General features: G+C 33.2%; 1 protein-coding gene across 1 annotated transcript; it reads left to right on the top strand.

Moving 5' to 3' along the window:
* Nucleotides 1–2,192: 2,192 nt before the first annotated feature.
* Nucleotides 2,193–17,303, top strand: LOC142349586 (uncharacterized). Its single transcript, XM_075401247.1, has 6 exons — nucleotides 2,193–2,258; nucleotides 6,325–6,544; nucleotides 9,823–9,989; nucleotides 14,129–14,241; nucleotides 15,796–15,890; nucleotides 16,800–17,303. The coding sequence occupies exons 1-6, from the start codon at nucleotides 2,204–2,206 to the stop codon at nucleotides 17,029–17,031; spliced, it is 882 nt and encodes a 293-aa protein (XP_075257362.1). The 5' UTR covers nucleotides 2,193–2,203; the 3' UTR covers nucleotides 17,032–17,303.
* The last annotated feature ends 2,959 nt before the right edge of the window (nucleotides 17,304–20,262 follow it).

Raw genomic sequence — 20,262 nt, 5'->3', positions numbered from 1 at the left:
GAACAAATTTCAATCGAGCAATAAATTGTACGCATAGTCATCTCGCTTCAAAATTACATTTAGCTGGTGTAATATTCAGCTTTTCAATCAGATGGAGAGAAGTATGAAAAAAATAAATTTAATCTTGCTTTGGATCTCATTGTCTGTTGATCAATTTCGCTGGATGAGGAATGGGAATGGTCTCGGTGGTGTGTGGGGAGCTGAGTTCGAGATGGAGTGTCCCAAAGACAAGTTTGATTGTCGAATGTCAATTCCGAAACAAACAGGTGTGAAGTGAAATGAGACAACTGTTTCCACACTGACAATCTCCATTTCAAAATAATTCTTATTTGTTTATTAGGCTTACCTTGTACTCTTTGATTCACCGTCTAAACGTCTCAAAATGCAGTCAACCGGGTCGAGAAAAAATGGGAAAAGTATGTAAGATAAGTGATGAAAAGTTGTTTTTTTCACCGCAAATTTCGCACATAATTTTGCGGTGAAATGCGGTAATGCGGTGAAATTATGTAAGTTCACCCCTAGAGTAAGCGGTGAACTTACAAAAATCCTCCACATTTCAACGTTTACTACAAGTTGCCGCCCTTTCACGCTTTCAAAGCTCTCACCACCCGCATGTCAGCCACTTCTTGTTCAACTGTGCCACTTCTCACTTAAGTCTAGCAAATTTGTTTTGAATTTAAATCAAATTCACTCTACTTTTTGTAAACCATACGGGTTGAACTCTTGTAAGAATAAAGGTGAAATTACAAATTTTAGCGGTGAAATCTGATGATTTTTTGTAAGTTCACCGCTTACTCTAGTGGCGAATTTATATAAATTCACCGCTGAAAAGAGTTTCAAAAAGATGTATGATTCTTCGGGGTTAAATTTTCCGTGCGTATTTTAATAAATGTATCTGAACTTCGTTGAACAAAAAACAATTCTAAGCGGTGAATTTATGTAATTCCACCACTACCTGACGATAAAGGTTTCGCTCGTTCATCGTATTCACCGCATTCACCGCCTGATTTATGTAGATTCACCGCATTCACCACTTGTCTTACAAAGTTTTCCGCATTCATCGCTTATTTTACATAATTTTGCATTGAATGACGATGCCACCTCAACCCGGACAATGAAATTAAAGAAAAACGAAATTGTTGAAAATTGTTGAAAACAAATTGTTTTGTGATTCATCGTTAAACTGTTTCTCGAAGTTTAAATAAAAATTTGCAACATTAAACTGAGGTCGAAATCATGTGATACGTTTTTATGCAATAGTTTAAGTATCTACCTATTATTGTTCCGACCCACTTTACTGGGGGGAGAAATAATTTACTCAAATGGTTTTTTGTTGAGTCAAATTTTGCTACATCGAAACATCCATCGTAAAAAAAATCGATACATTCCTCGTAGAGAGTTATGTTTGGTATCATGAGAAAGACCTTTACTCGCAGTATTATGAAATGAAAAGAGTTTTTGAATTTCGTTTTTCTGAGGAGCTATGATGTCTGAAGGAATTTTTTTTCACTTATAGCATCATTTTCGCTCAATTCTTGTATAAATTTTTCATCATTTTGCAGCAAATTGTTTTTTTTTTAAATTTTTTTCAATAAAAAATGGAAAAATTCGTGTGCTTAATAGACTATCAGCGATGGCAAAGTTTTTCTTTTTTCAGATCAAAAGGATTCGAATTTCATTGTTTGAAAAAAATTGTATCTACAAAAAGTTGTAGACCGTGGTGCCATTAAAGAAAAATGTTGAAAAAATTGTTTTTATAGATTAGATTATGGTTTTATGATTTCGACAAATAACAAAGGTTTGCGTAAAATCCAACTGCATCTTACATATTTGCCTGCTTTTTAGTTTTCGGTAGTACTATGACTGAGTTTCTTTAAATAAAAGCGCAATTGGTTTTCTAAAGACAATATGGTAAAAACATCTTTGGAAAAATTAATTTGCAATTTTGAACTTTACTCACTTTTTGAACATACTTCTATGAATCCTCAAATCAGAACAAATTTCAATCGAGCAATAAATTGTACGCATAGTGACTTTGCTTCAAAATTACATTTAGCTGGTGTTATATTCAGCTTTTCTGTCAGATGGAGAGAAGTATGAAAAAAGTAAATTTCATCTTGCTTTTGATTTCATTGTCTGTTGATCAATTTCGCTGGTTGAGGAATATGAATGGTCTCGGTGGTGTGGGGGAGCTGAGTTCGAGATGGAGTGTCCCAAAGACAAGTTTGATTGTCGAATGTCAATTCCGAAACAAACAGGTGTGAAGTGAAATGAGACAACTGTTTCCACACTGACAATCTCCATTTCAAAATAATTCTTATTTGTTTATTAGGCTTACCTTGTACTCTTTGATTGACCCTCTAAACCTGTCAAAATGCAGTCACCCGGGTCGAGAAAAGATGGGAAACGTATGTAAGATAAGCGATGAAAAGTTGTTTTTTTCACCGCAAATTTCGCACATAATTTTGCGGTGAAATGCGGTAATGCGGTGAAATTATGTAAGTTCACCCCTAGAGTCACCGGTGAACTTACAAAAATCCTCCTTATTTCAACATTTACTACAAGTTGCCGTCCTTTCACGCTTTCAAAGCTCTCACCAGCCGCATGTCAGCCACTTCTTGTTCCACTGCGCCACTTCTCACTTAAGTCTAGCAAATTTGTTTTGAATTTAAATCAAATTCACTCTAATTTTTGTAAACCATACGGGTTGAACTCTTGTAGGAATAAAGGTGAAATTACAAATTTTAGCGGTGAAATCTGATGATTTTTTGTAAGTTCACCGCTTACTCTAGTGGCGAATTTATATAAATTCACCGCTGAAAAAAGTTTCAAAAAGATGTATGATTATTCGGGGGTAAATTTTCCGTGCGTATTTTAATAAATGTTTCTGAACTTCGTTGAACAAAAAACAATTCGAGCCGTTTTCTAAGCGGTGAATTTATGTAATTCCACCACTACCTGACGATAAAGGTTTCGCTCGTTCATCGCATTCACCGAATTCACCGCCTGATTTATGTAGATTCACCGCATTCACCACTTGTCTTACAAAGTTTTCCGCATTCATCGCTTATCTTACATAATTTTGCATTGTATGACAATGACACCTGGACCATGAAATTAATGAAAAACGAAATTGTTGAAAATTGTTGAAAACAAATTGTTTTTGATTTATCGTTAAACTGTTTCTCGAAGTTTTAATAAAAATTTGCAACATTAAACTGAGGTCGAAATCATGTGATACGTTTTTATGCAATAGTTTAAGTATCTACTTATTATTGTTCCGAACCACTTTACTGGGGGAGAAAAAATATACTCAAATGGGTTTTTTGTTGAAACAAATTTCGCTACATGGATACATCCATCGTAAAAAAATCGATACATTCCTCGTGGAGAGTTGTGTTTGGTATCATGAGAAAGACCTTTACTCGCAGTATTATTAAAAGAAAAGAGTTTTTCAATTTCGTTTTTCTGAGGAGCTATGATGTCTGAAGTAATTTTTTTTCACTTATAGCATCATTTTCGCTCATTTTTTGTATAAATTTTTCATTATTTTGCAGCAAATTGGTTTTCTTAAAATTTTTTTCAATAAGAAATGGAACAATTCGTGTGCTTAATAGACTATCAGCGATGGCAAAGTTTTTCCTTTTTTCAGATCAAAAGGGTTCGAATTTCATTTTTTGAAAAAAAATTGTATCTACAAAATTTTGTAGACCGTGTTGCCATTAAAGAAAAATGTTGAAAAAATTGTTTTTATAGAATAGATTATTGTTTTATGATTTCGACAACTAACAAAGGTTTGCGTAAAATCCAACTGAATCTTACATATTTGCTTGCTTTTTAGTTTTCGGTAGTACTAAGACTGAGTTTCTTTAAATAAAAGCGCAATTGGTTTTCTGAAAACAATATGGTAAAAACATCTGAAGATTTCACTTGATACCTTAAGGCTGTTATGAGTATCATTTTTTCGAAAAATTAATTTGCAATTTTGAACTTTACTCACTTTTTGAACATACTTCTATGAACTTAACGCTCACATTAGCGAGCCTTTTCGTACACTATGATACCAAAAAGAGCTTGAAAAGTTATAGCAGAAGATTTTATGAAAAGCAATGTAAACATCATATAACACAAAATATGCAGTTCAAATTTGTTCTCTAATAACAGCTCAGTAAACCTTTAGTTTTTCCAACGGTCTAATTAGTTTGCTTACAGTTTTCTGTCGAATTTTTTTTACGAATTCTCCAAAAAACTGTCTTTTTTCCCAATTATTCCTCCAAAATTGCTCAATTTTTTCTTCAAATCAAGACTATTTGATGACCGTTCATGAATCTCTTGCTGACTTTTTTTGAAGAACCTGATGCCAGTTTTTGATTCATGCACATTAGCACAATCTTGTTGAAAATTGAGGTCTTAAAGCTGCAATTTTTGATCGTAGGATTTAAAAATTTCAAAGTAATTTGGATCCTTTATCTTGTTTCATCATCTAAAGGAGTTTCCACCCACTTGATTTTTTTGTATTCCAAAACACAAGATCGCTTTTCCCATTCATTTCTTTGATTTTTGTGATAATTAAAATTGTTCCTTTTCTTCGATTTTTCTTTTTTTCTCCATAACTACTTCGCTAGAGATGCCACGAGATTGTTACTTTTGTAGGCATGCATGATGCATACTAAATTTTTATTTTAGACGAATTTGCTTTACAGACAGCCAATTTTTAGATCATTTTTCAATAAAAAAAATTGAAAAAAAAACTTTGTTTTTATGGATTAGCTTATGGTTTTATGGCTTCGAAAAACCAAAATGGTTTTCGTAATTTCTAATAGAATTTAACAGATTTGCCTGCTCTTTAGTTTTTTTAAGTAATATGACTGAGTTTCATTAAACGAACTTGCAATTGGTTTCCTAAAGACAACTGGGTAAAAAGTATCTAAAGATTTCAGTTTATACTTGATGGCTGTTATGACTTTGAAAAAATGTTTTTGAAAAATTTATCAGCAATTTTAAACTTAACTCACTTTTTAAACCTATTTTTATGAACTTAATGCTCACATTACCGAGCAATCTTGTACAATATGACACTTAAAAGATCTTGAAAGGATTAACTTGAAGACTTTTATATACCTAATCGGAATCAATTTCACTCTGATTTTTGACAATTTTTTCGAATTTCTCCAAAACAACTGTCTTTTCTGGTAATTGTTCATCCGAAATCCCACAAAAATTTCCTTTTCATTCAAATCCGGGCTATTTGATTGCCATTCATGAACCCCTAGCACATTTTGATGCATATTTTTGATTCAAGCAAATGAGCATAATCTTGTTGATATATTATGTCTTTAAAATGCAATTTTTCCTCCTAGAATTTAAAAATTTCAAAGTAATCTGGAACCGTCAGTTTGTATCATCATCTAAAAAAATTTCACTCACCCGATATTATTGTATCCCAAGAGATCACTTTTCCGGGCTCAATTTTTTTATTATTGTCATAAATCTTCAATTTTTTGTTTGGATTTTTTTTCTTTCTCCACAATTTCTTCGCTAGCGATGAAGTGAGCCTGGTACTTTTGTATGCATACATGTTTTGTACTAAAAAATTGACTTTAGGCTAAGTTGCTTCAGGTTTTGTCCCTAAAAAGCGGACAAGTCGGATCGCAGCAACGTGACAAGTAGTAAAATGTCAACGCATCTTAACCATCTTTTCTGTGTAAGCGGACAAAACGAGAATTAAAACTTGTTTAAAATTTCAAAATTTCAAAATCTTCACGCTTTAGCGCAAATCAATTGTTTGCAGCAAAAATAACGCTTAAAAAGCCCAAATTATTCTGAACGTCGCTTTTTGAAATCATAGTGTATTAATATGTATCAATTAAGTAACGCGATGAGACCAATTACAAAAAATCTTCCGCTCCCTTTAGCGCCGAGTAATGCAAGTTTTGGTAACGTTTGTTTTGAAATTAGTTGTGAAATCTAGTTTTGCATCGCATTCTCCGCATTTCATCTTATTCACAGAGGGGATACATTTCGAATGCTTTTCGTTAAATAATTCCCAAATTTCACCTAATTTTTAAACGTTGGCTCTGGGTTTGCAGCAAAATGTTCCTGTAATGCTCGAGCATATCAGGAGTCTAAGAGCCAGAACCATTCAGTTTTGGACCACACTTTGCGGGGACAACATGTCTGATATTTATGGAACAAAGTTTTCATTGGATTCAGCGTTTGGAGCACTTTTCCTTTGTAGAACTTGATTAAAAAAAAGGAACCAAATACAATGCTTTTTCATTAATCTAAACTGGAAGGAAACATTTGTTAATTATGAACAAAAAGTGAAACAAATCCTGACTGTCTACTACACTGGCGTGTCCAAAGCCATCTGTCACCACAAAGCGTCTCTGGTCAAGGCTCCCTCCCACGCATACTGTCAGGAGGGACTATTCTGTGCCCTCATTCTAACTGGAGAAGTCACCTATCTCATCAAGTACGACAGTGAAGATGGGAGTGAACTGCGCATGTGTGATCTATTTGCGGAGTCAAAACAGAGCTGCAAGTTTGTTCAATTTTACAATTTTTCCTCAACGTAAAAAGAATTTCCAAAAACGAAATATATCTCGAAAAATTCCTAAGTCGAGACTGGCGTAGACTCCATTGCTGGTCTAATTTTTAAACATACAGTCACCTTGCAACCGTTGTAACGCTACTTCTTTCAATACAGTGTAATTTGGATGAATCTTGAGATCTTGCAAGATTAAAGTCCCACTTCGACTTGAGCGGTGATCTCAAGAGGCCAGAAGAAATAGTGCAAGCACATTTTTTTTCGAATTAAAACGTCTTCTAAGTTAACCTTTGAGTTTTATTGTTTCGACCCCCACTTTAGTGGGGAGGGAGGAACTATAAACTCAAATGGGTTTTTTTGTTGAGACATTTCTGGCCGATCGATATATTCATCGTAGAGAGTTGTGATTGATATCATTAAAAAGCACGTACATCCTATAAACTGGACTTAAAAACATCTTTTCGAATTTTGTTTCTTACAGGGAGTTATCGAGGTTTAAAGTTTATGAATCTTCGACTGTTTTTATTCACATTTTCAGTAATTTATGCTAAAATTTAGCACACTTTTGAAAATATAGTTTCATATAGGTTAAAATTTTTATTTGTAGTGTTGTTGTTACCGTTAGAGATAAGAGAGTGTTGCTGAATTGTTTGATTGGAAATTTTTTGGCTAAAAATTGTGATAAAAATTTCAAAATTTAGACTTTTTTCATCAAAAACTGCACAAAATCTGCTTTTTTGGTCTAATTTGTTTGAGTTTGGCAAAAATGGAGACCAAAAAATTGCTGACACGATCTCATTAAACTCCAAAGAAAAGCTAGATGAAAATCGGCGGCCTCTATAATGGCTTCCGGAATTAAAATTTTGCTGTTTTTTGCGAATTTAACTCGATAATTATAAAAATTGCATCATTACTTTTTTACTATTTGATGTAATTCACTCAACAATTGGTCTAACTGGCAAACATTTGGAACACTGAGGCAGTTTGTTGGACGCGCGGCAAAATCAGCGATAGGTTTGTTAATATCATGGCTTCTTTTAATCAGAAATTTTTAACTTTTTTTGTTTCTGCCTTTTTTTTCAAAATTTATTGCTTTTGTTTATTACATTAAAAATTTTTCATACACGGCTCTTTTAAAGACATCTTCAATTGACGTAAAAAGAACACCACGTTTGGGTATTTTTTTCAGACAACCTAATTGTTTTTATGGCTTTGAAGAAGAGTTTTCGTAAACTTTAAACGAATTCTGGTTCTGCTTTCAATTGTTATTCTTTTTGCAGTCGGCTTGCTAAGCCTATCCATTCAAAGATTCAGTTAGCTTCTTATGAAACGTAATTGAACCTAAAAAATGCATTCGGTTGTTTTTTAAGGTCTCCTATGTCATTGAATGTTTTAAGGAAATTTCAGCGATTTCTGGAATTTGCCATTTTTTTTACTTTATTTTTGTCAATTTTTAGCTTATTCTCAGTAAATAGAGTTCGAATTTTTTTTCCAATAAAATACAAAACAATTTTCTGGCGGTTTGTTTCCAAAGAATGATTTCTTGGTTTTGGTACTACGAATTCTCATACAAAATTTTGTGATTTTTAAGCAAAATTGTCCATTTTGATGTTGTTTTTGTTTTTATAGTAAGTTGTCAAATTACATTACAACCTAACTGAACAAAAATTTTACAAATTTAGGTACTGAAAAAATTTCTTGTTTTCTTAAATTATGGTGTTAAGGGCTGCGACACCGTTCCCTTGAAGAATTTGTTAGAGTTTTTTTCTAATTTTTTCCCTGTATTTCTTGTTAGTTTTTGTCGTCACATGACAAATACTGGATAATTAGCGGTTTCAATGGCCAACTATTGTTGCATGAAAGAACCTAATAATTGGTATCTGTTTATAGCTTCAAAACAAAGTAAAAGTTTTCTTCACTTTATCCCTTTTTGTTCTGGTTTGCCTTTTTTGTATTTTAGACTGTTGAATCACTTTCGTAACTTAGCCTCTTTATTGGGAAATTTCTATTACTTTTTTGTACCTAAGATCATTTTTTGTGTTGGCTGAACGTTTTGAATGATGTCTTCAGGGCTCAGACAATTTTTTCCGTAGAAATTTGTGAAGTTTAGATATTTTTCAATTTTTTTGTTTCTTTTTGAAGTCATTTTTAGATAGTTTTTTTAAAAGAGTATATTATGATGTTCAAAGAGGACACAATTTTTTTTTATTTTTCTTGCGGTTAATATTTTATCAATTTAGTGGCTTCTACACTGTATTTTCGTAAACTTGTTTGTGATTTTTTTTGTTTCAGCATGTTTTTAAAGATATTCTATATTCTTATGACTTAGCCTCACTCATAACAGGCCGCAATTAGGTTTCAATGGAGTTGGAAAACAAACTGTCTACTTTTTTAGTCGAAAGCTTATGTAGACTAACAATTTTGAAAATGCTTGTTTTTTAAAAAAAGACAATGGATTGCTAGGATTTGCCAATCTTATTTCTGTGAACTTGTAACTTGGTATCTTTATGGGCAAGTCACATCCTTTGTCTGTTGAACTCCAATTTGCTTTTTATAACGGTCCTTTTCCTCAAATGTTCTTTTTTATTGGTACAACCAGTTTTCATAAAATATTCTTGATTTTTGCACGTTCGCCCGTTTTTGTAGGTTTTTGTTTTCTTTTCACAGTATCAAACCAACAGTCGGCTCTCCGGGGATTTGAAAAAACGCAATCAGAAGTTTTAGTTGTGTTTAGTGAATACTTTAATGTTTAAATGGCTGCGACATCGTTTTCGTGAAATTTTTTTTGCAATTTTTTTCTTTTTGCCTGTATTCGTTGTTCTCTTTGTAGTCGTATGACATATCCTGGATAATTATAGGTCTCATTGGCTATCCCTGCAGGTATGAAAGAATCTCTCTATAATTTTTTTCAATGCATATTTTTTTATCAGTTTGACATTAATTGTTTTTGGACAAACAACGTTTTGTTAAACTTGGCCCCTTTTGCTCATCTCTTGTCGGCTTGTTACCAAGTCGAATTGAGGAAAAGTCCCACGTTTTTTTCTCATCTTTCATTTGGTAGTTTGTTGAACGATATGTTGATATGTTAAAATGAGGGGGGTCGGAACTTTATAAGCAAACGCACATTACCGAGCCTCCTTGTTAGTTAATTTAGTTTTGCTTATCCTATGAAAAATGCGTAGAGCAGTGATTTTCCTCACGAACACTAATTATTTCTCGCGATAATCTTGAAGCTGTAACAAGTTTAATTGTTTTTTTGTTCTGCTGAGCAGTGAGTTGGTGACCCGAGTGACAGACGGGGCGGGTGGACAGTGTCCCAATGTGAACAACCCCTGCCACTCAAGCGAGGAATGTGACAGCAGGATTCTGGGTGCTTTCAGGTGCCATTGTGACCCATTTGTACCCCCTCTAGTAGATGTTGGAGATGCCTGTGTTAATGGCAAGTTGGAAATTTTTCCTTAATATTCCTGATCGCTGATTTCCAGCGCAAAATTTCCCAGGTGCCGAAATAGCAAAACCCTAGTTGAGAAGACCGAACAAAAACGACTCAAGAAATGTTCGGTATGTTCGGTTTTCTACCTAAGAAATGCTCGGCATTTTCGGTTTGTTCGGTATGTTCGGTTTCAAATGTAAGAAGTTGTCGGTATGTTCGTTCTGGATAACGTAAGAAAGCTTCGGTATGTTCGGTTTTGCAAGATTCGGTATGTTCGGTTTACTCAGATTAGGTAAATTCGGTTTCAAACGTAAGAAATTGTTTTTGTAATGTTTATAATACCGAACAAAAACGACGATACCGACCAAAAAACCGTAAGGGCTTTCGAAGTTTTTGGCTAGAAAAAGCTAGAAACCCAAATTTCTCAACTAGGGAATTGAACAAAATTTTCTTCACTTCCCAACTGGAAAAAGAAGTGCCAGAAATTGCCGGAGTTTTTTTTTGATAATTTGGTGGTTTGGTGGGCAATTAAATTGCCTGAAATGATCAGATATGAACAAAGAGATCAGTTTCTTTTTGTATCAAAAGCAGTTTCATACCTTCGCATAACAACCGCAACTTAGAATACAACAACCAGGAGCACTGAAGCAAGTTTGTTAAAGCGATATCCTGACTCAGAGATCATGTCATTTGCAAACAAAATTTCTGACAGGTTACTTAGTGTTATATTTTCACAAAACTGTAAAACTAGAATCACTTTGAAAAAATTTAATGTCGAGCAATTGCCTTAAAATTGCGTCTTCAAGGGATTCATTATGTTTATGGACAAGAGTAAGAAGAGTAAAGACAAAATCATAGTATTAAATGGTAGATTATGTTTGATAATTTATACTTAATATATTCATGTGTTTCAAAAACAAACACCAGTGATGTTAAGACCGGTCTGCTTCTGTTTACCCCCCGAAAATAACCAAAATTTACCTGAATAAGGCTCTTTGCAATTCGTTGAAAAAAGAAATAACCACTGATTGAAGTAAAGAAATAATTAAATTAGAACAAATCTGAAAATATGAATTCAACGTCTATTCTTTCCCCAAACCAAACTTCAAACGCTAAGATTCATCACGAAAAAAATATTTCCGATTATCCAGCTTGATTGACTCTTTTTTATTATTATTTTATTATAATAAAATTTAAATAATGCGTTAGGAATTCTCCAATCATTCAGACAAAAACATACAACTTATGGACAGAAAAAAACGCCGAGAATTTAAACTAAGCCACTGAGTGCTGATTATCAGCGAAAAGCTCACTCTCTGATTTCTCCGCGCTCAATTTTAGGCATAAATCATAACAGTGGAAGACCACTGATCAGAAAAAGATACAAAAAGGTCAGGGAATTTCAAAAAAAAATTGCTTGCCCGATATTTAAGTTTTTAATTTATGGCCAACTTCTAATAATGAGCAAAATATATGAGACAAATAAAAAATTTAACTGAAAAAAGAAAGTTTTCATTTTCTATAAAATTAGTTATGTTAAATTTAACCATACGAATCAGTTCATGTTCATTGAACTGATAATCGAAAAACCAAAACAGATATTTATCAGAAAGACTGGCTCAAAAGAAAATAAAGCAAATGACAAAAAATGTAACTTTCGTGAAACTCAGAAAGGTCTTGAAATAAGTGATGTCAAAAATACATCAAACACGGTAGCCTATATTAAAAAAAACATGTAAATGCATAGTAAAACCTTTAACAGTTAACACTTTAACTTCATGGTATTTGTATCTTAATCAGTAATTTCAGCTACTAAAACAAACCACTAAGCCCGTACGACTGGTTTAGAACTCTAATGCATCCTGTTTTTTTTTAAATAAAATAATAAAAAAGGAGCACGGCCAAAAGCATAATTGAACTCAAAATGTTTTGTTGAATTTTAAAGCAAACCGAAAAACAGATAGAGTAAAAAAAATTAACAAAGTGTTGTCTGCAAAATACTTTAAACTTGAGCAATGGCTCCAGAGAAAATCCACTAGTTCTTGTCGTTAATGAGAACTTGTGCAACAACCACAAAAAGAGAAACAAGAAAAGTTAAAACTAGAGTAGCTAAAAAAAAAGTTGTAGCCAAAAAAGACATAAACTATTGACTGAAATTCCTACATCACATCAAGGATACCCTATAAAAAATCCAGTGTACTCACCAATAAAAACAAAACTGATGGAAGCAATTCTGAAATACAAACAATATCACAAATAAGATTTCTAAAATTCACAACATTTCCTAAACAATAAGATTTGAAAATCCAAACTACCGACTGGAAATGCTAGAAAAATGAGTTACGTCCCTTCTGAGTGCGCAAATTTCCTCCCACTAGTCGAATTTAGAAACTAGAAATCAAACAGAACAAAAACAATCGGAAAAATTCAAAGGGTCACCAAAACTTCACAATGTATCATGCAAATCTACTGACTCAAAGTTGTTAAGAAGGTTAGCGAATCCTTTTAATAACTTTGACTAAGTAGATTTGCTTGATACATTAGGATCGTAAAGTTTGAGTGACCGTTTGAAGTCCTCCAATTGTTTTTGTTCTGTTTGATTTCTTACTTTGATCGATGCGAACAGCAGCGTATATGCACCATTTAAAAAAGTATTTTAGCTAATAGAGCTGTTTAGAAAAAAAGAAAATGAACATCGAAAACAGTTTTAAGATTAAAAGGTGGAGCAAATGTGTCTCTGATGCCGAACTTTTTTCTCCTAAAAGTTTTCTCTTCACTGTTAAAGCAGTCTGGCAATTTTTTCGGGTTTTGTACCTATAATCTGTATCAATTATGTTGTGCTTTATACTACTCTAGTGTTACAGGAGCTGATTTTTCAGAAGGAGCTTTCTTGTATGTTAAAGAGTTGCAAAAATATGAATTTTCAAAGAAAATGGCTTCCCGTCATAATACAAACATTTGATTGTCAAAACTTAAATTGAGCTAATAAGAGCCGCCCAAATGGGTCTCAATGTTGTCATTAGTATTTAAAAATTGATCAGAAAATTTTCCTAATTGGGAAAAAATCTAAATTTTGTCAAAATTTAATCGAAGTTCATATTTTGTAAATTCCGAATGTTCGCAAAAAACTTAATTATTTCTTCACGAAAAAGTAGTTGAAATTTGTTCTTGTCTTTTAGAACTTAGCATTTCTACGCTAATTAGATTTGCTCCCCTCAATAAGTTGTGATTGCAATAAAATTTTTGAAAAAAATCCGAAAACTTAGAAAAAAACAGTGACTTGTTTATAAGAAATGCTGCAAATTTAATCAAAACAAAAACTTGCTTATAGGTTTTGAAGCTTTGCTTTACTCCCTGAGAAATGGCAAACGAAATAGCAAACATCGCAGGTAATCAGAATTAAAAAAAAAACAAAGACTTATCGTTTTCATCATTTTATTTAACTTGTTTTTGCTGTTGATAGGTTGTTGCCTATTGCTGCACTTTTAATTGTAGTGAGACCAAAACAAATTTCTGAAAGGTTAGCTCAGCACATTAGCAAAAACATGGTCATTTGCTATCAAAATATCCAATTTTTGTAAACTAAAAATAAATCCGAAACTGCATATTTTTCGGCTATTATTTTCAGAGATTGGAAAATGGATTCAAATTAGGTTTCTACCATGTTTTTAAAGAGCAAACTTTAAAATTTATTGATGAGTTAAGTCAAAAACTTTTGTTACGTATGCTGCATTTTTGGCGATGAGAACGTTTTTGACAATCATGTGCATAAAGTGCTCGATTAACATCCCAGGTCGTTTCTTGTTCAAAAAAGTCCTGTCAATAAAAATTCCATCAACACCATTTGTGCTCATTTAAATACATAGTCAACCCGAAATTGCCTATGAACCAGATTTGTGGTCGTTCAAAGTTTTAGTGTGTTTGTTCAAAAGTCCATATAAAAAGGCCAATCCAGACCACAATCGGATTCCAGACCTCAGCTCGTTCATTTTTTAATTAAGGAAACATGGAGAACATGCTTCTACGTTCAAATACTCAAAGTTTTTTAAAGCACTGGGCCAGACTCTCTTCAAATAGAATTCAAATTCTTTTATGAACCTTGCAGTTTTAATTTCTTACAATGTCGCCTAGAGTTTGCTTTTCAGGTAGCATCTGGCAAGGCGTGGGTATTACAATCGGAGGAATCCACAGGTCTGTCTTCTCTCGATTCCCATTCAGGGCTGTACACTTGGCTCCCACAGTCATGGCATACCCAGAGGTAACCACAGATAGCTCTCAGTTCCATAGAATATAAAAGAATAAGAAAATAAAAGAAAAAAAAAGAATTCCATAGAAATTTTTTCCATTCTGTTCACCCTTTAATCTAGTTCTATCTAGAAACCACCGATCTCGAGCATCTTTTACATTTCGTGATGACAGATATTGTCACACTTTTCAGGCAATCACGTGTTGAGAAAAAGCAACAAAATCGACGCAAGAAACGTCGTTTTTGGTCGGTTTTTGTCGGATTCATCTTTTTTTGCACGAACTGTCGGTTATTGTTGCTTTTCAAGCTTTCGTCCATAATTTTTGTAACCATTGGAGGTTATCTTCTTTTTGTCAATGTCCGGGTCGAGGCCGAATGGTTAACTTGTAAGATCTTGCAAGTTTCTGGCAGAATCTTACAAGGCGATGCATCGCCTTGCAAGCTTTTCCTCCAAAATTTTGCAAGTTCTTACAAGTCAACCATTCAACTTACAAGGCTATTGAAAGGTAATTATCGGACTTATGGGGTTCCTAAAAATTAAAAATTTGACTAAAATTATACGTTCTTTCTTATAAGTTCTTAGAATATATTCATTCAAGTTCTTAGAATATAAGTAGTTACAGCTAACAATTCTGCCTATATTGTAGCAAAAACCAATAAAACCTTGCAAGATCTGAATGCAAACGGATGTTTAAAATACAAGATCGGGAAAACTGCGATTGGAATTATGAATTAAAAAATGGCATGAAAAATGAAAGATCATTGTATTATTTTGAGAAAATGCTGACATATGAATTATAAACTTCAATCAAAGCAATAAAAGGTAAAAAGGTTAATAATTTTGGGAACAATTTATGAAAAGTAACCGTGAAGAAGCTAATTGACATCTGCTGTTTATGAATTGAATCCCAAAAGGACCTCCAGAGCTGATAAAATTGACCACTAACCATTTGGTCAACTTAGGTCGGATTGTATTTTACTATTCAAACTGAACAACTAACTCCCACGCGCTTTCACGGTAAATGACCGAGTTTTAAATTGGATTAGCCAATAAGAGTAGAGATCAACCGGAACGAATTCACGAGAAGCTTACAAGTTTGCCATTCGACTTGCAAGCTCTTACAATTTAACCATTCGAATTGCAAATTCTCACAAGTTAATCATCTTTTTCATGAAACTTGCAAATTCTTACAAGTTAGCCATCTTTTGCACGGAATTTGCAAGTTCTTACAAGTTAACCATCTTTTGCACGGAATTTGCAAGTTCTTACAAGTTAGCCATACGGTCTCGACCCGGGTGTCGGTTTTGCACAGGGGAGCATTTGGAAGTGGCTCGTGTTATAAGCATAGAGAATTTTAAATTAAATTTAAAACTTTGATGAATCATTCGAAAGTTATTACTAGCTAGGACTAGTAAAGACATAAAAATAACAGACTCATCAACAGACTGCATACTTAGGAGCAAAAAACCCCCCGACATATTTTGAAATCTGATAACATCAGGTTCATAGCTGGTAGTGCTCTCAGATAACATTCTGGGTATAATGAACTATCTGTTTTGACATAGGCCAGAGAGTATTGCCAGTCGATTGGGGGAGTGTTGCCCAACTATTTCACGTATGAAGTGGAGCGACTCATCAACACCATCTCACCCTCACTCCTGTAAGACCACTACTCAGAATTTCAATTTGATCTTAGATGTCTCTGATGCTGGAAAATGAGATAATTATGATGTAATGTACGCCCAATATTACGTCTTATCTATTTAAGTTCTCGCTCTTCGATAAAGCTCTCAAAATGTATATAAGTTTTTTGAATATTTTCCTTTGTGATAGCACCTTAAATTTAACTAAAAGTGTTTTTCAGGAACTCAAAAGCCAAAATTCTTTTTATTCGAACACGCATTGATTTTTCTGTAAAGAAGAAAAATTATTGTTTTAAAGATTTTATAACTTTTCTGGAGGGAGGAGGAGGAGTTTTTAACCCGGATTGGCCACCATACATCGATCTTAGATACCATATCAATGTCATATATGGAGTGTATGGCTTCTTAGATACCATATCCAAGACCATGCAAAAATTTAAAAGTACTCTAAAACGAAGTGTTTTGGCTTGCTATACAAAGCTCTAGAGGCATTATTGCATTTGGATACGGCATTAAATTTTTATTTTCAATGGTTTCTTAGATAACATATCCAAGACCATAGACTTTTATGGCCCATACAAGATCATAAACCTTTTTTCGTGGAGTTGATTACCAGATCGATTCTGAAAAGTAATTAAATTGTGCATGGGCTCTTCTCTTCTCAGCCTGTAGAGCGCTCTTACAAACTAATCTACATCTATAATGCCTCATCTCATCTTCACTAAATATTTCTTTTGTGTTCTGTTAAACCAAATGGTTTTATGAAACAGAAAATTGTTGTCAAAATATGCCAACATTTGCGTGGATGAATTTGAAGGCGCTCTCCGCTTGAAATCTGAGCCTATTCAACAGGACTCAATGCACTGAATTTCAATGATTAGAGGTAAGCTAGTTAGATTGTTCCTGCAGGTTTTGTTACTTTTTAGCCAAACTGGCATGTATTGGCTGGCATTCCGTGATGACGAGAACAACGTGTGGATTGATCAGTTGACTGGGAAAGTGGTCACGCTATCCAACTGGGGTCCGAATGATCCAAATGGTTTTGAGGATGAGAACTGTGTGGCGTACCTAACAAGCAACAACCCACTTGAGTCCAGAAACAAAATTGCCGACGTGGCAGAATATTCCACGATTGACACCATATGTTATCTTATATAAAAAACCATTGAACCTCTCGGACTTAAGTCTCAGAGCGATTCAGCGCTGAACTAACACATTCAAAGAATAAAAACTTAATGCAGTTCTGAAACATCGCATCGCATGATTATTTCAAATTCCTTCAGGTGCAGTTTCTCTTCATTATGATTATATCGAGATTAAAGAATTCCCCCGGCCTAAAATTATCCTGTAGAGTCCTGAAAATTACTCATACCACAAAATTAGGTCTGAGCAGAATAATTTCATACTTTTGTAACTACTGTAGTGACATACATGCTATTTATACGTCAGCTAGTTTCTAGGCAATTACCACAAAGCCCATTTAGCTTAGTTGTTACGACTTGCTGATCAAATTAACTGTAAAAAGTACCCACGCGGAAGTTTGAATTGCATAGATAGCAAACCTTGTTGGCGGGAGTTAAGCTGAACATATGTTTCAAGCAGTATATTTTAATCAAAAATGAAGACTAGCCAGTGTAAAATTGGGGCATGAACAAGAGTACTAGCCTTCTTAAAAAACAGAATGTCTCTATAATGAATCAGCGCTGACTTTCTCTGCCACCAAAATCCGGGCTTGTTTTCCCTTTTCATAGGTAATATGAAGAAGAAAAAGTTTTCAACCGTATTTTAATGTGGCAATTTTTTTTTCAAGGACGAAGCATGTTAACTCAAATGCATCATCGGTTGTTTATAATGGTTTGCATCGGTCTGCCCTTTTAAAATTTTTAGGATCAAATTGTAAGCTCTTTGAGATGCTTTCAGGACAAGTTAAAATTAGAGCTGGAAACTGTGTATAAATATATCTTTTAACAAAAATATTGTTGAGATATAACAACCCAGTTGATATTTACACATTTGAGGGACTCCAACCTATTCCAGAAATAACAGTTGGAGGTGTTGTAATTTTCTTACGAGAAATTATCAACTTCGAAAAAGTAAATTATGCCAACGATATTGATATAGAACATTTACTAACTAAAATTTTGACAAAAACGCAGGACAAGCTACTCCAAAATGTTTTGTACCAACCCTCAATTAAGTTCTTTTAAACTTCTTTTGAAATTCTCTATTTTGTAGGAAGGTTTAATATTGTATGATGACATCCATATAATTATCGCAGACGGAAAAAACAATCGACTGTAGAAATCTTTTAATATCAAATGGTGTTAAAATTTTCAACTCGGATTACACGCGTGAAAGTTATCATTTGAAAACTTGTATTCATCCCTTAAAAAGCAATTAAAAACCTGGAAATCGAAACAAGTAAAGCACTGTTTTTGGACTCTTTTGCTTTAATTTGGACCCACCATTATCAAAATAGATTTTAATGATGCAAAAAATATTTTTCATCAGGAAATCTTGACAAAATTAGGCATGGAAAATCTTGAATTGTTTTTTGCTAAACATATACTAAAACTTTAATTTTTGTAAAAGATATTACAAACAATTCTTGTCTTCTAGAAATGTTATTGTCCTGTGTAGACCTTAGTTCAAATGAAAACGATCGTGTTTAGCGAAAAACTTGTTTAGCAAAAACATCGATTTTGGATAACAAACTCGATAAAAAACAAAACATAGTTATTTGCCGGAGAGATGGAATTTTGAAAACAACAAGCAAGACGAATATAGCTTAAGATTGCATACAAAGAAATCTTGTTACTACATGTATAATAAACAAGATGAATTTTAGAATTTAATAGTTATTTTATTATGAATGGAAAAATGTTATGTTCAGATCAGCAAAGCGCGGAAAAACAAGGCAAAATTAAAATTTTTGAGAAAACCATGTTTTTGTTACAATTTATGATGTAATCAGCTCTCTAATCAAATTATATCAAATCAAGAGGTCATGAAGGCATAAGCAACAAAGTTTTAAGGTGATGAATTTCAGCTGTTATCCATCTTTTGACTACGGTTTTTAAAAGTTGTATGAGAATGGGAAGTTTTCACAATCATTTGAAAACGACAAGAGCTAAACCATTATTCAAAAAAAAAGCGATAGAGGAAAAACTGAAAGTTTTTGTTCAATTAGTTTATTAACAACATGTAAAAAAATTCAAAGATAATTTTCGGAAAGATGGAGATCTACTCATCAACCATTAAGAAGGTTTTCGAATCAACACATGTGTTTTCTTGCAATATGCAAAATTATTGTTTACTTGAATGGTGAAACGTATTGTACTTAATGAAAAACAACCTAAAAAGTTGATCGTGTTTTGATCACCTAAAAAAGTTGATCGCCATTGATGTTTAGATACTACTAAAAAATTTGTTCTCCTCCATTTGTTTAGGAAAAAAATGGACCCAAGTAAATTTTATTTGACAAGGCAATAAGCTTATATAGAAGTAGCTGATAAAATGTTCAGAGAAAAACAGGTTTTTATGTAGAGTTCACAGGGATCATATTTAGAACCATTTTTTCCTAATTTATGTTAATGATCTACCAAATGAAATACAATTCTCAAAAAAGGCCTGTTTTTAGATGAGACAATAAAAGCAAGCATTGGAAAAACTGTGTAAAAATTATCAAATCAGATTTATCTGCATTTGCAAATTGTTTCAAAAACAACAAATTAACTGTCAATCCTTCAAAACGCGATACTTTGAAAAGAAGAAATAAATGTTTGGGGGTCTTTGAACAACTTGCCTGTTAGCAACCAGTGCACAATTTACTAAAACAAGGAAATCACGTCACAAATGGAATACCTAAAAATCTGAGCAATATTCAAACATTAATCTTCAAGGACATTTCAAGGTACATAATTAAACACTTAATACAATTCCTATTTGTTCTGGGGAAAAAATTATGGCATATTGGTTTATGGACGAGCACCAAATTACTCCCAAAAACTGAAATCATCACAAAAACGACCCTCAGTGCAATTTTTTTCCAAAAGATTTGATGAAATATCAAACATTGCAAAAATTATTAGCTAAGCTCAGCTGTCAAATTTTGTTGTTAGGGTTGTTCAAGGAAAAAACCATGACACTAGATGAAAACCAAAAATAGACTAACAACTACAATATTACAAAAGCAATCATTAAAAATCACTAATGCTATTGCATCATTGGTGCATACAGAAAAAGATTTGATAATTATCATTGAGGTTGATGACAGAGGGTTAAAAATACTTCAACGAAATAAAAAAACCTTTTTATTGTTGATATTCAATTTCCAAAAAAAACAGGTTTAACGAAAAGGGCTTGAATAAATGAGATCAATGGCCGCTT

This window comes from Convolutriloba macropyga, chromosome 11 (genome assembly GCF_964194025.1).
Source record: "Convolutriloba macropyga chromosome 11, txConMacr16.3, whole genome shotgun sequence".
NCBI classification, from domain to species: Eukaryota; Metazoa; Xenacoelomorpha; order Acoela; family Convolutidae; genus Convolutriloba; species Convolutriloba macropyga.
The sequence above is the reverse complement of the archived record's forward strand: the minus strand, read 5'-3'. Positions and strand labels throughout refer to the sequence as shown.

Coding starts and splice junctions, on each gene's coding strand:
- LOC142349586 (XM_075401247.1), top strand. CDS start 2,204: ATGGAGTGTCCCAAAGACAAGTTTGATTGTCGAATGTCAATTCCGAAA. Junction 6,545..9,822: donor GAGTCAAAACAGAGCTGCAA/GTTTGTTCAATT, acceptor TCTGCTGAGCAG/TGAGTTGGTGACCCGAGTGA. Junction 14,242..15,795: donor CAGTCATGGCATACCCAGAG/GTAACCACAGAT, acceptor GTTTTGACATAG/GCCAGAGAGTATTGCCAGTC.